This window comes from Perissodus microlepis, chromosome 6 (assembly GCF_051167445.1).
Source record: "Perissodus microlepis isolate ML-2025 ecotype Zambia chromosome 6, ASM5116744v1, whole genome shotgun sequence".
Classification (NCBI taxonomy): Eukaryota; Metazoa; Chordata; class Actinopteri; order Cichliformes; family Cichlidae; genus Perissodus; species Perissodus microlepis.
In genome coordinates this window covers 19,189,336-19,208,438 of record NC_140466.1, presented here as the reverse complement: position 1 = coordinate 19,208,438, position 19,103 = coordinate 19,189,336, and the positions used below count along the sequence as shown (strand labels likewise).

At 39.0% G+C, this 19,103-nt stretch overlaps 2 protein-coding genes across 2 annotated transcripts; both read right to left on the bottom strand.

Moving 5' to 3' along the window:
- Positions 1 to 1,058: 1,058 nt before the first annotated feature.
- On the bottom strand, positions 1,059 to 8,890 carry chrna9a (cholinergic receptor, nicotinic, alpha 9a). Its single transcript, XM_084931326.1, has 7 exons — positions 8,418 to 8,890; positions 8,109 to 8,254; positions 6,577 to 6,731; positions 6,274 to 6,454; positions 5,465 to 5,816; positions 4,521 to 5,131; positions 1,059 to 2,056 (listed from the first exon to the last, which is right to left on the bottom strand). The coding sequence occupies exons 1-7, from the start codon at positions 8,461 to 8,463 to the stop codon at positions 1,886 to 1,888; spliced, it is 1,662 nt and encodes a 553-aa protein (XP_084787452.1). The 5' UTR covers positions 8,464 to 8,890; the 3' UTR covers positions 1,059 to 1,885.
- Positions 8,891 to 11,835: 2,945 nt separating this feature from the next.
- On the bottom strand, positions 11,836 to 17,752 carry rhoh (ras homolog family member H). The gene is made up of 2 exons (XM_084931325.1): positions 17,500 to 17,752; positions 11,836 to 16,252 (listed from the first exon to the last, which is right to left on the bottom strand). The coding sequence occupies exon 2, from the start codon at positions 15,803 to 15,805 to the stop codon at positions 15,218 to 15,220; it is 588 nt and encodes a 195-aa protein (XP_084787451.1). The 5' UTR covers positions 15,806 to 16,252; positions 17,500 to 17,752; the 3' UTR covers positions 11,836 to 15,217.
- Between the last annotated feature and the right edge of the window lie 1,351 nt (positions 17,753 to 19,103).

The window sequence follows — 19,103 nt, the reverse complement described above, 5'->3', positions numbered from 1 at the left end:
GGAAGCAAAGAATAGTTCTTCTCATAAGAGCCTGACAGCAATGTCTTTGTGACAGCAATGACAAGGAGGACAGTAGCCTTTTTTTTTTAAAGATTATGCAACAATTGATTGTTTTTTATTATTATTGATGTAATTTTTTTTAAAAATACTGCAGAAAGAAAATCATTTAGTCAGCTATGAAGGAATTTATTTGGTGTCTGAAAATGGGAAGATAAATAATAATGAACTTCAATTTAAGCCTGCAATAAACTTTATTGCTTCCTATTACTAATATTTCCTTCCCATTCGAAAAAGATTTAAAGAACAATGTGCTTTTTTGTTGTTGTTCTTGTTTTGTGTTTTTTATTTAGGAACATAAGAGCCAGTCAGTTGCATTAAAGCTTTTGCCATCCAGGCACTGTCTACACACTCTGGCCACATGAGGATGATCATTGTCCTTCAGAAGGAACCAGAGGCCCACTGAACGAGCCCAACCTCTGACTGTTGGCCAAAAATGTGAAAGTCTGTATAAGATTTCAAGGATTTCCCTCCCAGACCTTCACCCACTGCCAAACCAGTCGTGTTGGATCATGCTGTGTGTGTGTGTGTGTGTGTGTGTGTGTGTGTGTGTGTGTGTGTGTGTGTGTGTGTTTGTGTTTTATATGCTTGTCTACCTGATTTTAATGAGTACTGACTTATAGAAAAAGTGCTAATACATTAATTTATGATTCTATCCTCTGTTTTTACCTCTTGTACTGTTAAAGTATCTATGGGACACTTGGTTATGCAAGTTCATTCATTAATTCATTCAGTCAGTAACTGAATCGTCTCTAATTTGACCTAATCTGCCCTCCAGAGGCTCTTTTTTGAATTGAAACATTTAAATAAAATAAACCAGGTTCATTCAGTTGCCTGCCCTCTACAGTCCAAACAAACTGCTAATCATCAAAAAACAGGTGAGGGAAAATGACTGTCTGTGATATGGATAAGATACAATGTTAAGTTTATAAATTGCATTTTATATATATATAAAAAAAAGGACAATAAGAAGGGGACAGTATTCACGCACACACCAAATAAGATTTAAACCACCACAAACTGAGCAACAATCATTTTTAATAACACAATATCAAAGGTTTATTTTTAATTGTGCCATTGAGCAAAGTGTAAATTAGCAATAAGGTAGAGTGCATCACCCTTTATTGTGAAAAAGTATCACTAAGGTCAGATAGTGTGTTAAAAGTCTTTGTGAGGTAAATGTTCACCTTTTCTCTTCAAGTATGGAGAACTTGTAAACCAATGTCAGTTTCATGTGGCTTTAACAGCATTAACTTACACGATCTACCAGTGATAGTGTCTATAAGGACAGATGTGATTCATCATAGGCTGTGTCATCGACATTTACACTGTTTCAAAAGTATTTCAGGTTTTCCTCTTGGTGCTCCCTCCCACATCGTAGCCAACTCTGGAAAATAGCATCCTCTGGTTGCTTAAAACGTAAGGCAAGAAATGTAATGCCTATAGCTGGATGTTTGGCTGTTAGCTCATCAATAATAGAGTCCATGCATGTTCAAGGCAAGGCCTGGATTGTCTTACTGCTCCACTGCTCTGTGACACATGCAAACAGATCTTACATAAACTAACCGAGAGGCTTTCCGTGCACACGTGTGGTTAAATGGATGATTTGTGTGCAGTGACCTCGTCTTCTTTACGTCAAAACAAAACAAAAACCCCAGACAAACACTCACATACATGCACACAAACACACACACACACACACAATACTGACATGAAACACGGTTTTCTTGCAGACAAAATAGTCTTCATTTGTCTCACGTTGCATTAAAGTCGAACAGAGGTGTAACAAGACTGGAGGTTTAGTGTTGATGAAAAGTAGAAGAAGCTATCAAGACGCCTTGGCAATGATGAGAATGCTCATGAGGAAGACCATGATGAAAAAGATCCACATAAAAAACCGATCCATCACCTTGGCAACCTTCTTCCACTCTGCTACCTTGATGCACGTGGCTCTCTGCTCACGGAAACAGTTTGCAATGTACTCGATGTTCTTAACCACCTGAAGAAAGGACAGATGGACACTTAAAGGTTATTTATATAACATCCAGAAAGCCATTGCTGCTAATGACACTTGCGGCCATTAGACAAACTGCAGTCTATAAGTTTCTAGAATTTACATGACAGCAAGAGGTTCATACCAGACCGTTCAGCACTGTTATGTTGCAGTGTTGCATTTGCTGTATGTCCTTTATGCTTTAACACAAGCAAGTCTCAGCCATCTTGAAATGCTTTCAGACACTTAGTTTGAAACATCGTCTAAATTTAATTTAATTTCAAAGGACACCAGGACATGAGAACACATCACCAGTGAAGTCTAAGAAAAACACTTTTACAAATTGCTGGCTTTCCCCCAAATAAGGTTTTTAAAAAGATTTTTCCCTGGAAGTTTTACTACCATCAGTGCTGTCAGGCGAGTCCAGTGTCTCCTCCTTATAATCTTCCTCATTTCCCCCCCTTTTCTGTGGGAAACAGTTTCTTGCTTTGTACCATTGCTTTTATTTATTCTTGGATAAACACACAGTCGGACTCAACACTTAAGTTGCACCATGGCTTACGTTGGCTGATGAAGCATTTTGGTGTGCATATGCATAAAAAAAGGTTTGCAAGCTATTTACAACTTTGCTGATAAATTAATTTACTGATTAAGCCATTTAAAACGATCCAGATTACCAGCCATGGTAGCCCTGAGGGTCTGAATAAATTAGCTTATTCGCACTACATTCGATAGTTATGCAGGCTAAAATGACCTAACATTAGCAAGAAGAAAGCTTGGGGTCGGCTTTTTCTCTTGAGGTTGTCCTATTTGGTTTTCTTCTGCCTCATGTTAGCCAGTGTTAGCAACAATTCCAAGTGTTAAAGTGGACTGGAACTATCCGGTTATGATGTTCCAGCATTTCCCAGGATGCAGCCTAACTGCTCATCTGCTTGTTACCAGTTGAAGTTCAGGGTCTTGCTGCTGGAGTCAGCATTCACTCAGATTTCACTCTGGATTCTTGACTAGCTTAGCGTTAGCATGCCCTCTTGGCAGATGCTTTCAAAAAGCCAAAGTTGTGTTAGCAGCATGATGTGTTTGTTTCTGTCCTGGATGCAGTTTTCCACTTTACCATTTATTTCGTCCTTTTGTGCAATAATAATAAAATAAATGTCCATATCTACGCTCTAGACTGTCGCTATTTTCCTCCTCTGAAATGCAAACTGAAATCAGTTGATTGTAGTACGAGTGCAAGAACCAACAACGGGATCGATAGGTAGACATGCTAACAATTTTAAGAATTTGGACTATTTCTACAGAAACCGGTTCCCTAATGCTGTAGTCTGGTGCAGCTTCCTCCTGATAGCATAGAGATGCTTGCTTAATATAAAGAAAATAATATCATTCCAATTCCCACTTACACCCTCAACATATTTTTTTTTCTTTCTCAGCACTGTGTTTCTAAATCACGCATTTTTTTAAAAAAATCTGATATTGGATCAATCATCCATGAAAATACTGGGAAGTTTAGTACAGATTAATACTGGATAAACTGGCTAGTTTGCAGTACTGTAGTGAAGTTTACAGTGATGCAATATGTTGGACTGGTGCAGGGTAGTCTGTGGCGTTCATTGTCAGTGTACGGTTACATCAAGACATCAATTTATATTTAAGCTGATCAGCTTACATATTGTTCAGTTCAGTTAAATCCCAAAAGATCAGTAAGCTTTAGATCAGCAGGAACGGAGTGTTAATGGTCTATATGCAAAGAAAACCAATCTACTGGAACTCACAATACAAGCTTTTATAGATCATTCAGAAGTAGCTTGAAATTTCCAGGTATTTAACCCCAAACTTCTAGATAATATCTAAAAAAATTTGACTTTGATCTAAATCTTCCTGGCATTTTCTTTCCAGTGGCAGAAATAAGCTTCTAAAGTTTTGTGTGTCTATTTCTAGGTGGTTTTCCGAGGTTGCACAACTAAACCAGATATTAGGGTTTCCCCTATCTGACAAAGCACAGTTTAACCCCTGGCCAACACAAATGGATTTCTGACTTGCCAACATAGCAGCTAGCTCACTAATCTTAGTTTGTTTCCTCGCTAACATTTTTAAAGAAAAATCCTCATTAATTGATTACACATTGGTTTCTGTCCTTATCTGGAGTTTCTTTTAGAGTTTATGCTGTGATGAAACAAACTGTTTTGTGGTTTGTACATTTCCTTGTTCCTTGCCAGCTATTGTTCCGTAATGGCAAAGGGACAGAAGAGAGACACTGAGGGAGGGATCATTAAAATGAAAATAACTCCTTCCCCATTCACCAAGTTCACAGGCTGTAAGGGGCAACCCAAAGACATGGAGAAGATGTCATTTTACCACTCACACACTGGCAATAAAAAATATTAAACATATAAAAGTCCTACATATCGCTTCTAAATGAATATTAGTTGCGTTTAAAAGTAGTAAAGGATGAAACAGCATGAAGTGTCACCTGTTTATGTTGGATACAGGGGCAGCAGCAGGGACAGGCAGGGACTTGAATCTTCTCTGAGGAATAGAGGATCTGCTCCTTAAACCCCCCGTTCAGGTGTTGGAGGTGCAGTGGATGCCGAGGAGCCTGGTAATCTAGTTCATCCCTCCTGATGTGGTGGTAACGCTGAGTGGGCTCATGCTTTGCGTCACCCCTCTCCAGCCTGGAAGCGTGGTTGTTATGGTTGTTGTAATGGTGATGCCTGCTGTTGGTGTTGCCGTTTGCTTGTCTTTTGTGATGGTTTTTGTGATGATGTACGCCATTCCCATTGCTGTATTTGTTTGGATCACTGTCAGTATAGTAGAAGCCATCATGGAAGCGGTCGTCATGGTAGCAGCTCTTATCACCCATTGGTTCCTCTGGGTAGAGCGGGGTCCTCTCGCTTTCTGGCGTGGTGCAGTTCTCCCCGACTTCATAGACAAAGAAGATTTTTGACATGTAGTCAATGATGAGCACCTTAGCCCAGTAAGGGACTGGTTTGGCTTCAGCACCGCAGAAATGAATGTTCATGATGAAGATGGTGAGAGAAGTGGAGGCTGTGATCATAGTCATGGTGGCAATGTAGTACTTCCCTAAAAAGGAAGATAGAAGAAATTACAGATTTATAAATAGAGTCAGACACAATCTATCTATTAAAAAGTCTGTAAAAATAATAAATACATAGGGTCAAGTGTATGGGTAGCTTAAAAGTAGGTAATACTGGTTTATTTATCTTGAGATACCATGCAAAATTTTAATATATAATCACAAGACTAAGTAACCAGTGGGGCCCCGATTTATGTGTAAAATCGGTCAAACTTTTGACCTTGTGCTTCATATTTTTGAATGAATTTTTATGCATTTTTATTATGCCTGTTTTTATTATGACTTTCTACAGTTTCCATACTTCCATAAAAAATTCAGACCTATGTAGGGCATGCTTTCTGCAGGAGGCATGCTCTCAGCCACCAACAACTGGAACACAGTGAGCGCCAGCAGAACCGTCACCCCCAAGGAAACTTTCTCCCCCGAGTCGGCTGGAAGGTAGAAGCCCAGCGGGGCCAGGAAGGAGATGAGGAAGCAGGGGAGGAGCAAGTTGAAGATGTAGAAGGAGGAGCGCCTCTTCAGGAGCAGGGTGTAGGTGATTTCAGTGTAAGGATCGGAACAGCAACCATACATCATGACGTTTCTAACCGCTGGCATGCCGTGACACTCCCACTCCACATTCTCCACAAAGTCAGACAGGTCCCCGCTGTCCATGCCCAAACTGATGTCCACCTGTGTAGAGTCCATACAAGAGCACGATGAAAAGATGTCAGTGAAATATGTACAAACAAGTAGAACAACGATGATGAAATCATGTTAAAACCAAGAAAATGAACATTTAAATCACACAAAAACAACACCCACCACAATAACTTAAACCCAGTGTTGCAAATTAGAAAATCATTCCACCCTGGAAAACAACAGTTCAAAGAAAAGCTCAAAATTACCACAATGAGTGTATTTAAACTTCTACCACAACTGTATGGAGAAATAAGCTCCTTAAACATCTACTTTAGCACATTTTGCTTGTGTTCATCTGTTCACTCAGTAGTGTCCATGAGTGTTTCCATACTTTCTATCACTGACTTCAGCAGTGAGAACATACTGATAAATATTTAAGACGCTATGTGTTTGTCAGCCATATATCTGTCGCCTTCTTGCTCTGCATGCTCCCTGTGTGCAGACACACCTGGTTTCCATTGTAGGTCCAGGAGCCAAATGTGAGATTGCATTGCTGCCAGTCAAAGGGGAAGTAGGAGACGTCCACCACACACGAGCTCTTTGTGATGGCCGGAGAGTCCCAGATGATCTCTCCGTTGTAACGCAGCTTCACGTTAGTGTTGGATGGGCCTGACGACTCCTCATCTGCTCTACGTGGACAAAAAAAGAAAGAATGCGTGAGCTCGATCAGATGCGCCTTTTCCATTTGATTAACTATAAAAATATGATTCCTCATCTTCTTTCTGTTCTTCTGTCTTTGTTTGTTACTGACTTGTTATAGAGGACAATGTCGGGCTTCCAAACCAGGTCACTGGGGATGTTGATCATTTCTAGGTCATCATATTCCTCCTTGTCCCACTTCAGGTAGGCATCATGCCAGACCTGCCTGATCCACAGGTATGTGGTTAACACCTGATTCCTCTCATCCTAAACACACACGAACATAGACTCAGTGACAGTCCCTCGATTTATGGCTCCCACAAACGGAGTACATTTGAAGACTCCTACTTTATACTACATTATCCTGAGTGTGATCCTCACAGTACACTGAAAGGCTGTATGCTATCTTTATCTGTAGCTCTGAAGATGTGACCACTGGGAGTAAAAAAGCTCTGTGAGAACAGCCTCTTTGTCAGATCTGAGAAGAGGCCTACAAAGGTTAAATGATCTGGGTTTCCCAGCTAGTGCTTTTAGAAATGTAAATTTGTTACTGAATGCTTAAGTTTCAAACTGGAGGCGTGGAGTTTCATAACAGCCAGTGAGGGTCTAACACAGCAGGCTGGTATAAAGGGGACTAAGTGTGGGAACCATGGGGTTTGGTGGGTGCTTGGCATTTGAAAATCGCAAATTCTTCAAATTAGCATAAATATGATTATATCTTTATTCAGTTGCAACATTGCTTATCTTCATTATGACAACCGCAGAGCAACCTCAGCACTAAAACATACACGACTGAGTGTCAAAAAGATGCAGCGGTTGAGTATTTTTAATTGCATTAGTCTGCGCAGGCATGCCTAATAAAGTGGAGGCTGAGTGTATGTGAGTTATTACCACTGTACAATAAATCATCTGAAACATGTTACAGGAAAATGTGACTGTCAGCTGCTTCTTAAATTTCTTATCTTTACAGCTCAGATTGTCATCAGATCGATGTAAAATGATACCGCATAATACCGCATTATTTGTTTTTTATTACACACCATCTTAACCCTTAACACCTACTGAAGCATATTAAATATATGGATTTTTTTTCTGGGTTTTTAGGACTTTTGCATCATTAGTGGGATTTTTTACTCTTTTGAAAATCCAAAATAAATTGCATAATACATCTTTAAGCAATACATTTGAGGGGGGAAAGCCAGATGTAGAAAATATGACACATATTAAAACTCATATATTTAATTTTTTATTGGAATTGTCTGCAATGGTTTCATTGCCCATGCTTTAAAGGGTTAAAGTGCAACCTCAGCATAATGCCACTCTGGATTTTATTGCAAAAACTGTGCATGTCACTGTTAAAATGTTGAACCGGTGTGGCCAAGCAGTGGTCAAATCCACACAATGTTTCTTCTAATATAGCAGTCATCTCACAGTTTGAAAAGGGAACGAATACACCTAGCTATTGTTAAATGTAATTACATTTTAAAAAAACTACAAAATACCTTAATTTTTTTCCACATTATATATTCTCCTGCAGGCTTTTAAAAAAAATGATGGCTTGGATTTGGACATACGCGTCCCAGACTCGTATTGAAAAGTTTAAGTAACATAAGGGGGCGTCCACAAACGTTCCTCTCTACTCACCATATCTTTGATCTGTGACAGAGTGATCTGCAGGGAGACATTGAGGGCTTTGTCTGTGTCCTCTACGGGTCTCAGAGCATTGGAGTAGTTCTCCATCAGGTCGTTTAGAAGTTTATGGGCATAATGACCCTGAGCACAATGGGACACTGAGGAGCAACACACAGAAAGACAATGGAAGGCTGCACTAAACAGAGAGAAGGAAACTACAGATGATGAAGAGTAACAAATCTAACTTGACTTATTAAAGCAAACTCCCGCCTCAGCGGTGCAACAGTTAGTGACAGCTGCGGCATCAAAATGAGAACTGACCTCGCACCAAAAGGCCGATCCAAACCATCAGCGATGCCTTCCTCATTCTTAACCGGTCACAGGCCCAAGGATCAATTATTCAGCAAAGCAGTCGCCGGGACAGCCTGTGTCCTAATCCAGCGTCACTCGATTCTGATCTCCATTCTCCCTCGCTGAAGTCGAGCCAGCCGAGACCACAGAAAATTCTCGAAATCTTACATCCTGTCAGAAGCTCTCAATGCTTCGCTAGTTGTTAGTCGCAGTTCGTCTCTGTCACTGTCTCTCTCTGTGTGTAATCGCTACTGGAACAGGACCTGGAGCTATCACACACACATACACGCACACACAATCACACATGCATGCACACACAACCACACAAACACTCAAACACAGGTACAGGTGCAGTATCACATAGCACACATGCACTGGGTGAAATGCGATGCCTGCAGCCCCATCCACTTCTGTACATGACCACAACCAGCTGTATGACACACACACTCATGCACACACACACACACACACACACACTGAACCCTACTGTGTTACACAGCTAATGACAAATGTCAGTCACACACATTCAGTGCATCTCAGTGACACTTTCTTGCCCATGTTCGTGTCATTTAACAGGAACACTGAGGATGTGAAACGAGTTAAACATTTCACATGACAATGAATTTTACACAGATCCGGGTCTAAATCTGTAAACAGGAATTTAATAACATGGCAACAGATCAGCCACTGAGAGCAGATTTCATCTTCAGCTGTTGAGGAATCTACACCTAATAGATCTCTGTAATACCACCCAACAGTCGTGGCATCTTTAACACTTATACTAAAGTACTGCTTCCATGTTTGCTTGAATCTGACTAACTGATTCTATTCTCAGATCTTCTTGTTTTGTGTACTTATACAATATATAAATACAAAATACGAACCGAGTTTATTTAAAACATAGTCCAAAAAGTGAAATTATGATCATGTATTCAGAAATACAACAATACAGTAAGAAAAAAGGGAAAGAAAGGTATTAAACAAGCATATTCCTTGGAAGAAAATGTAAAAACAAAACAGAAAACCTGTAAAATCTTACAGTCTGCATCTATGAAACAGAAAACAAAAGCCTCCGCATCAGTAAAAAGATGCTTAAAAAGTGATTATTGTCTAAGGAAATGAAACGTGAAGCTAACTTTCATTTATCGCACAGCGTAAAGATGCTAAAGTTGGCAGAGCTGTAGGTTATGTAAATGTGAAGCAGGGCAGATCTTAAAGAGAACAAGAAATGCCAATCAGCTTTATTCACAAAAGTCTAAAACTTCAGCGCTTGTTCAGTAATGCAGAAAATTAGGACAGGTTTCAGAACTCTCTCTTGCTACAGAATGCAGAAGCACTTATCTGTTTATTCTGAAATACACATAAACTTAACTTTGGAAATCAACATAAATCATTTCATTTGAACTTTGTGCTAATTTGTGCACACACAAGATAAACATTATTAATATAATGGCAAAAACAGAAGCTCACATTTCAAAGTATTTATTTAATTTACATCAGCGCACCGGTTACATCCGGTTAAGTCCAATACTGGTTAAAAACGGATCCTTGTGTCCTGGAGTAAACGAATACTTCTGGATGATGGGAAAGATGGATTAAGGAATCAAACGTCAGTGAGAAATGTTACTGACACAGTGTTACTGTCTTATTCTGCAGAGAAGTGTGCATGGTGATGTGATGTGTTAATGTGTCACTCAGTTTCTGTGGTACTGAGCTCGTATAAGACAGGTGTTTCCTGTGTGTGCATGCGTACGTGCATGCGTGTGTGTGTGTGTGTGTCTGTGAGGAAGGAACGTGTGAAATAGAAGACTTAGAGTTTGAGAAAGTCAGCTTTTTAAACCATTCCTTATCTTCATTTCAATGTTTGGTTCACTGTGTGCCGCCGGTACGTGCTGTGTGCGCGCGCGCGTGTGTGTGTGTGTGTGTGTGTGTGTGTGTGTGTGTGTGTGTGTGTGTATGTATGCGTGTGTGTGTGTGTGTGTGCGTGTGTGTGTGTGTGTGTGTGTGTGTGTGTGTGTTTGTATGAGAGCAAAAGAGAGAAAAGGGGGAGATAAAGACAAAGACATGGGCACAGAAAACTCAAAGAGCAGTGGTTTGGCCATAACTGAGGAAAATATGTATAAACTGATTATCGCCCTCCCACAATAATGAGCAAATTCTGGTAAACTGAGCTCATTTGCAGTAAGAAAAGCACTTTGATCTGAAATATTCTGTCTGGTAATATAATAAATGATTTTATATTGCCAGATCCCATCAAATATATAAACAATTAACAGTTAACTAATAATGTCTAGCGAGAATTGTTTGTGTAGCCACTGTGTGACTTTACGTTTCGGCCCTGTGGTATAGAGCTCAGATCAGTTAGCCACATTATCGCACTGGAAAGGCCCCCTTTTTTTCCAGAAGTGATTTTGGCTCGTTGAAAAACAAAGGTTAAAATATTAAGATAGTTCATTTGCTTTTAGCTGCATTTAGTTTTAGGGATGTGTGATGACTTACTGTCATACTGACTGAGGCCACTACAGCCTGAATACCACAGGAAGAAGACTGGAAAGTACTGAGAGGTGCTTTGTTACTTTTGGCCTTTAATTGAATTTTTCACTGGAATTGTTGAAAATCAGATTGTTACCTCATTTAAAAAATGCAAAATAAGGACAAATACATTTATTTCTTCTTGTTTTTTAGTAAATCGTGTCTGTTGGAATCAGTTATTAAATATGCTGCTTTTTTTTTTCTTTCTTTTGTGCAATATTGTAAAAAATGGAAACGAGTGGCTGTTTTTCCTGTAACAGTAGTGCAAGAGCTTTGGAATAAAACCAAAGTTAAATGTATTCATTGTCATTAACGTTATTAGCGACACTTGTGTTTATGAAATGTCCTCCAAGGCATATGAGAAAGAAGCACACCCACCACTCTCTGACTATGAAGTGGCTTGGCTGCATACAGTTGTGTACACCACCAGAGTGTGTGTGTGTGTGTGTGTGTGTGTGTGTGTGTGTCAGAGAGGCAGAGAGAGAGACAGAGGCATACAGCGACACAGAAGACAAGGATAATGTATTGTGGTAGCTGTGGCAGAGAGCACAATGAGAGATGAAAGCTGTGACCACAGCAGGCTGTCAAACACGCTGAACTCTTAAAGTCAAGCATTTCTTCACTTATAAAACTGCCGACATGCATCGAAGGCATGTAAAATGTCCTTTTACAATTTACATTTATCGTCAGATACATTTGAACATGTGACAGCATCTTTGGATTACAAATACCCTTCAAAAATATACCAGCAGCAAAGTAGAAATTATGCTTTTGCTACTAAAAATCAGAAGGAAACTTGACAAGAGAGGGAAAATAAAGAGACTGGCTCAAGATTTTCTAAACTGTTTATGTCCTAATAGCACAGCAAACCTATGAATTATATGTGTAACCTTTGTACGTCTATGAAAATGAACACACAATTTCATGTGCTGAAAAAATACACAACTTCTTACTGTTGTTTTTATACGTTTGATTCACACTTAATTACTTAAACATTTCACAAAACACTTGGCAAGAATACACAAAACATACAAACCGATATAGTAACACATCCACATCATATCATATTTATACATTTTATAACATCTTTACAAACGTTGCTTCTATGACAATGCGTGTATCACTCCTATAAAGTCTATTGAAGACCAGTAAGTCGGCTAACGTAAACAATCAATGTTAAGATTATTTGCCTGACAGAACAAACAAGCTTATTTGGCTTCGATTAGAAGATACCAAAATTAAATAAAAGTTTAAACCAGTTTGTACACTTGATTTATTTTTATTTCAAAGGCAAATACATGATGTAGCAGAAACACATTTAATTCTGACAAACGACTTTTGGCATGGGGCTTTATTTATATTGTTAAATGTTTATTATGTGAATGAAGTCTAATTTCTCGTGCTCATGTCATATGACACAACTTTAGCACACAAACTGATCTGTAAAACTTAATAACTTTTTTTTGTTAAAGTAAATGAATCAAACTCTCAAATAGAGTCTCACTGGTTCGTTTGTACCCCGGATAACTGGCTTATTGTACCATCGTGGATGGACTTGCAGTTTCATCAATTTCATCTCACGCTCTTGTGTGTTATCTACAGGGAGCTGTATGGTTGTCAGCACAAGTGTAAGTGTGTGCAAAAAAAACGTGTGTGTGTGTGTGTTCAAGTGTGCGGACAGATGCGTTGAGAGTCGTTGTGTATATTTGCACAACTTTGTCTATATTATATACAGACTATATGTATGTGTGCTGGGATGTGGTTAGGTGTTTTTCACCATATCCTTCAAAAGTCTTCATTTGTACCTCTCATCCTCAGCAGCTCTAAACACCATATAGGACAGAGATATGTAGAGAAACAGCGGGAGACAGAATGAGGGGGGAGGAAGAGCTCCTCTGAGCTTCGTCCCTGGTGCTTTGCTTTTCCTGGTTGTCCTTTTTTAGACTTTCATTTAGCTAAAACAATAAAGTTTGGTTTAAACTGAAAGAAAATTGTTTCATACGAACTAATTTGTTCAGCCATATGTGTCGTTCTCTGATGTACGGGTCTCACCCCTCATGTTTAGGACAAGTGATGATGTATTGACGGCATTTAAAATCTAAATCTTCACAGTGTCATTAACTCATATATCAAAATAATGAAAATTATTCTTTTTGCCTGCTTTTGCAGAGTTACTGTTACAGACTATATCTTACGTTTTGACTTGAAATGGAGCTTTAGACGAATAGATTTCTGTGTGTGCGTTGATTTTAATTGATTTTACATACAACACAATATACATACAATATCAAAATCTTGTAATTTTTTTGACAAGCCTGACATTTATGGCCTTCGCACTTGACAGTGTGAAGGCCATACATAAACACCAGAAGGTATTTCTAATCATACCGCTTCTGCGTATAACAGCTTACACCGATACGAGTCCCAAAACCCTCAGGAGCAAGTTTTAGGCTAAATAAATAAATCTAATAACTTGAATAAAGTTTTTATAATATGCATATTATTCATAATTTATTTAATCATACAACAGTAACATTAACATTTTTCTGCACATCACTCTGCATTAGTATATATCATACAGCTACTACAGTTATATAAACCATACATCTCATCCCATACATTAGATGGCTGCGTATTAACGGTCTGAGACCGTAGACGTCTAAAGACTGCAGACGAGCGTTGTATGCAGAACATGACACATTAATTAAAGCCCTTATATGGAAGCTCATTGGTGTTCAGATCTTTTTCAAATCTGCTTGGTGGGCTTTTTTTTTTTGTGATCCAGCACTCTACTGAAAGCCAGTATATACAAGTCTTTTTGATTGGTTAATAAAGCTTTCTTCAAACAAAGTGTTTTTAACATACTTATCATTAGTTTGAAGAAATAACCAAACAGTTTATAGTTTGAAACAGCTATTCTCAAAATGTGCTGAAAAAATATAAAACTTCTTACTGTTTTTACACACTCTGATCCACACTTCCTTTGAGTTTAATTGCTTCCATATTTCATATAACACTTGTTAGGGATACACAAAACATGCAAAACAGCATAGCAACATAAAACACCGGCCACACGATATACACTATATGTATATAGTGAAGTACAACATGTTTACAAAAGTTCCCATCATATTCTGTGGCACTGCGTAGAAATTTGTGTTGATTTGCTGTAATCAAAGTGAAAATTATTCACATTACATGACAAATAATGTGAGGCTTCTAATGGCAGGCAAATAAACTTAAATCCAATGCAATTACACCAAAAACACCAAAAATGACTGAATATCTGACACTCAAAGTAACATACACTTCCCAGTGGCTGCACATTTGTTCAGCCCTCTGCTATGGGTAAAACTGTACAAACACACTGAATGTTCACATCAATGGAAGTTGTAGTCAGTGTGTTAAAACCTTAGTTGTTCCAGAAATAAAATACACGCACGCACGCACACACACAATAGGGGGGACTTTTTTATATATATTTTCTGAGTAGAGTTTTTTTTGTTTTTTTTTTAATACACATTGCGTGATTTCAATAAAAATAAAAACTTATTTACTGAGAAAAAATTCTAGATCATCTTTAGATTTTTGTCATTAATTAAAAAGACCTCACATGTAAAAATGCAAATCTAATCTAGAGAACATTACTCAACATGTATGCATTTCTGTCAACTGTTTGTTGACTAATTAACACATGTTTTCTGGGAATATCTAATCAAATTTAACTATATATACGAGTACGTTCAGCCCAACGTGGTAAAATATTCTCATTTGGCTCTTTGAGCTGACGCGTACATTATCGTTTTCTTGGTATGTTAAATAACTGCTGAGAAACAGCAACACAAGCATATCGTTATTTACTTCATCCCCTTAAATAAAATGTCTCTAGGGTTTTTATAGACGTTATCCTTGATGAATAAAAGCTTTAATTAAGAAAAAGTCCTTCGCCACAAATGCTTTGTCCCTTTAGACCAAGAATAAACACAATTCTCGAGGACATGTATGGGTAAGTCAAACATATGAATCAGAGTCTGTTAGGTTTTCAGTCAGTGTAATCTCAGTTTAAATACTGATCCAGTTTAGGATGGTTTTGTGGGGAGGTTAGTGAAAAAGAAGTTTATTAAAGAAATCCTAATTTGTGTTCTTGTACCCCTACAACACCAACTGAGTTTGAATAATAAGTTTAAAAAGATCATCTGATAAAAGGCTCAGGAGCTCACAAAATCAAGGTGAATGGGTCAAAAGACCTTACACTGGTTCATGCTGAACATGCGTCTTCTGGCCTGTTTCTTGGCCTGGTTAACAACTGTCCGCACAGCGTACTCAAACACCTGCTGCACACCGCGGTTGCCTAAGGAGGAGCACTCCAAATAGCCTTTAGCCCTAACATCTTGAGCCACGTGTTTACCCTCGGATGGTGTGATGCATGTGCCCCGGTGCCCACCCATTTCCCTCAAGTCTGTCTGGGTTGCCACAACCAGCACCGGTACCCTGGGCAAGTGCTGTCGAACCTCATTGATCCACTTGTTCTGGACACTGGCGAGAGAGTGGGGGTTAGCCACAGAGAAGCAGATTAGGACGACATCGGCCTGCTGGTATGATCTTGGTCGGATCTGTTTGAAGCTGTCATTGCCGGCCGTGTCCCACAGCCCCAGGCTGATCTGGATACCGTCCATGTACACCTCCACCCCTGTGTTGTCAAACACTGTGGGCTTATAGGTGTCGGGGAAAGTCTCTGAGGTGAAGCGGACCAGCAGGGCCGTTTTTCCGACTGCGCTGTCCCCGACTAGGACGCACTTAATCGACATTTCCGGAAAGCCATTCATGATTGCCTCTGATTATTTCCCTTCTTAAGTTGCTTGGCCTAACTTTTTTTTTTTTGGTTTAGAGGGACGCAAAGTCCGCAAGGCAGACAAAAGCACTGATCAGTCTGTGTGCTGTACTTCCGTATCCAGGCGGTAGTTTTGTGTAGCCCTGCTTGGTGTAAGCTTCATTAATAGATGCTCTACTGCAGTGGTCATTCAGTTTATTGAAGGGACTTACAACGTGTCTCCTGTCACTGACAATAAGTGTGTACAGGCAGCTCTTCTCCAACAGACAGATTTATATATACGCTTCGCATAACCTCTTAGATCTTCAGGCCATCTCAGCTCGCCTCACTTCCGCATTGTGTGCGCAGCAGCTGGTCAGGTTCTGGTCCTTCTCTCTAACCATCTCGAAGATCCTCCTTTTTGTTAGGCAGGTCTAATCTCGGCACTGAAGACCAAGATTTGCTGGGAAAGAGAGATGAAGACACAGCATTTTAAAAACAAGAGGTATCGGAGAGCCCCTAGAACAGTTTGTTCAGCTGAAGCTTCATTTGCACGTCTCTCTGTACGTCTGGCGAAGTCTTCCCCTACAGCGTGCAGTCTAACATGTAAGATACCTGCAGCGCAGCTCTTAAAACAATATGTTTGCATGAGAGAAAGGATCAGAAAGAAGATGATATGAAATAGGAGCTCAAACAATCAAGCTGTCAAGCGCTTGAGTCATGTGTGTAGATGATGACACTCACTTTTGCTTTTTATGATAATTTTAAGTATAAAGATTCAATTCTGTGTCAAAGTTCTGATTAAAACACGGAAGTAAAGACTGCTGTGTTTGGGCGTGACCCAGAATCCACACCTTTATCCTGTAAACTTTAACAGGTGCTCACAAATAAAATCTCCGAACTCTCAAGCTCACATAAAAGATCCACCTTGCGTGTCTCCTTTCTTGATTCTGCAGTTTATACCACAATCTGACATCTGACCAGGGGTGAGGATGTCTCAGTTTAACAAGGTGACAAACATGAATCTTGACAACTAATGACCCAGTTTAACAAAATCTACTGGCAGATCTTCATTATTCACTTTTAAACTGACGGTTTTATTAAAGCAAGCAGAAGACATACCAAGTGACAACCTCAAAACCACCTGCCATGTCACACAGTCATCCAAAATGGAAAGCCCTGCGTAACGCAGATGGGACGCTTTAATCAGTGGTTTTTCCACAGCTCATTTCTCACTAAATTATCTCACTAAAATCATTTTTATTTGATTCTGTCTGTGGTCAGAGGAAATGATGTAAGCCATTTACTAAAAATAGGAGAAAAAATGTGACCAATTTGTTAAACTAGTGAACTGTCCTACTATCCTCATCCTCACACAGTGTAGCTATAGTTTACTTTGAAATCTTACAAAACAGTTCTTATCAATTTGCACTTCTCAGATTTCAGGAACACACTTTAAAGAGCTCATTGGTTCAGTTTTAAAGTTTGACTGCTTAAAAACAAAAAACTAAAACTAAAAAAATTATTTAAAAAAAAAACTAATAACGACCCTTTTAATTTCTAAAATATTATCATTTACATAATTAATTGATTGTTAAATTTCAGAACTGAGTAGAAAATCTGGGTCATAAAGGCTTCAGGAACACGATGTTGTATCAAGACAAAGAGAAAGAGAAAGATAAAGGCGAGAGAGAAGATGGTTCGGCCTACCTTTCTTGTCAGTCTTCTCAATCTTTAACGGGCGGATGCTGGCTGCTGCCGCCTTTGTAGACTTCACAGAGCTGGTAAAAATCACTCGTTAAACTCCCAAAAGGGCCCTCTTAATAATCATAAGAAGCCGGCCCGCTTTTTTGTTTAAACGCCCCTGCTACGGGCGCTATTAATTCGGACAAAAACGAGACGAGATATTGAGGCACCTTCCTAAATAATTGTCTCGTATGCACCGAAAGGAAGTGAGAAAGTACGAGAAAAGTCAAGTCAATTGCATCCGCTTGTTGGAGTGTGGAGGTGTGACTGAGTCTACTGCTCGCCTCCCCCACAGCAGCTGTGCCGTGCGTATCACTTTGTTTCTGTTGTGGATTTGTACTGTTTGCTTGCAACTTTACGCACAGCTGGCGCACGCTATAAAGGGCTTTTATAACAGTGTTAACGCAGCTAAACTAGCCGCTGTGATCACACTACGATGTGGGCAATTATTGCAAAGAAGGGGCTAAGCTGTGTGTTTTTTTGTTTTTTTAATTGTCACTAATAAACAAGAAAGCACATTTAGGTGTAAATGCTTATTGCGCCTTATATGCAGAAAGTCCGACTTATTTTCCATTTTTGATGGGAAAAAGTGGGATTTTACAGCTTTAAACTATAAGGATTAAATAAAAGGCAGTGTTGGTTGAAACTGAAGTGAATTTGAGTAATATAACAGATCAAAGGAGATGAATTAATTTTTTATGTGCAAAAACGTATTAAATTTTTACTTTTGTTTCCACATTTGCGAGTTAATGGTAACTTTAAATTTGTACACAATGCGTTGACAATATACTTGTGCATTTTACAATATGTGGACAAATTAGGCAGCATATATACAGAGACAAACCCGTCAACGTGTGGACAGGAGTGCGTGTAGATGGGTGCGCGCAAGTGTTATGTGCGAATGTGTTTTACTTAGTTCAGTGTGGGAACAAGAATGTGCAAAAGGTCGAAGTGATATTTTTTAAAACCTTCTTAAAAATGGTTTTACCCCTCTGCGAGTCTCCGCGGCTGTGCGATACAAAACCAAACCACCATCAGGGCCTCTCTGGCAGCTTAGGCAAGGTCAGCGATTCTTTGGTTAATTCGTTGAAACTGTATTTTGAACTTTGATTTACTTTCATATCTATCTGAAGAATGCACAGTGAGTAACCAATATCAGACGTGTGTCACGATACCTTAGCCTCAATCAAAGATGTTTATTTACTTGCAACAACTGTTTCCAAAAAAAGATGTTGTGTTAGGAGTAAATTGACAGAACCCAATTATCTGACACATTTTTATACATTTACATGAAAATAGTTCAAAGACAACCTATAAACTTGTCTTTGTTGTTTTCTTTATGCCACTTCAAAATTAGTTGCCATTATTACTTAAAAAGAAACAGAAACAGTGGCAACAAAGACTAAAAACTTGTTTTATGCTTTAAAGAAAAAGAGAAGGTAACATAAACCCCACAGGTAATTAGGTTAATTGGCATTAGCTTAGTAACATGACCTGTTACACCATGATCTTTCACTGATGTGAGGCTGCTGGTTCCCCTAACAAGGTCCCCTTAATTCACAGTTACA

What these genes read in the sequence shown, in the direction of transcription:
- chrna9a (XM_084931326.1), bottom strand. Translation starts at nt 8,463, where the DNA reads ATGAGGAAGGCATCGCTGATGGTTTGGATCGGCCTTTTGGTGCGAG. An exon ending in AGAAAGCATGCCCTACATAG is followed by an intron (nt 5,132 to 5,464) that starts GTCTGAATTTTT and finishes CTTCCTTTTTAG; the next exon opens with GGAAGTACTACATTGCCACC. An exon ending in CCTGTATCCAACATAAACAG is followed by an intron (nt 2,057 to 4,520) that starts GTGACACTTCAT and finishes TCCTTTCTTCAG; the next exon opens with GTGGTTAAGAACATCGAGTA.
- rhoh (XM_084931325.1), bottom strand. Translation starts at nt 15,805, where the DNA reads ATGAATGGCTTTCCGGAAATGTCGATTAAGTGCGTCCTAGTCGGGGAC.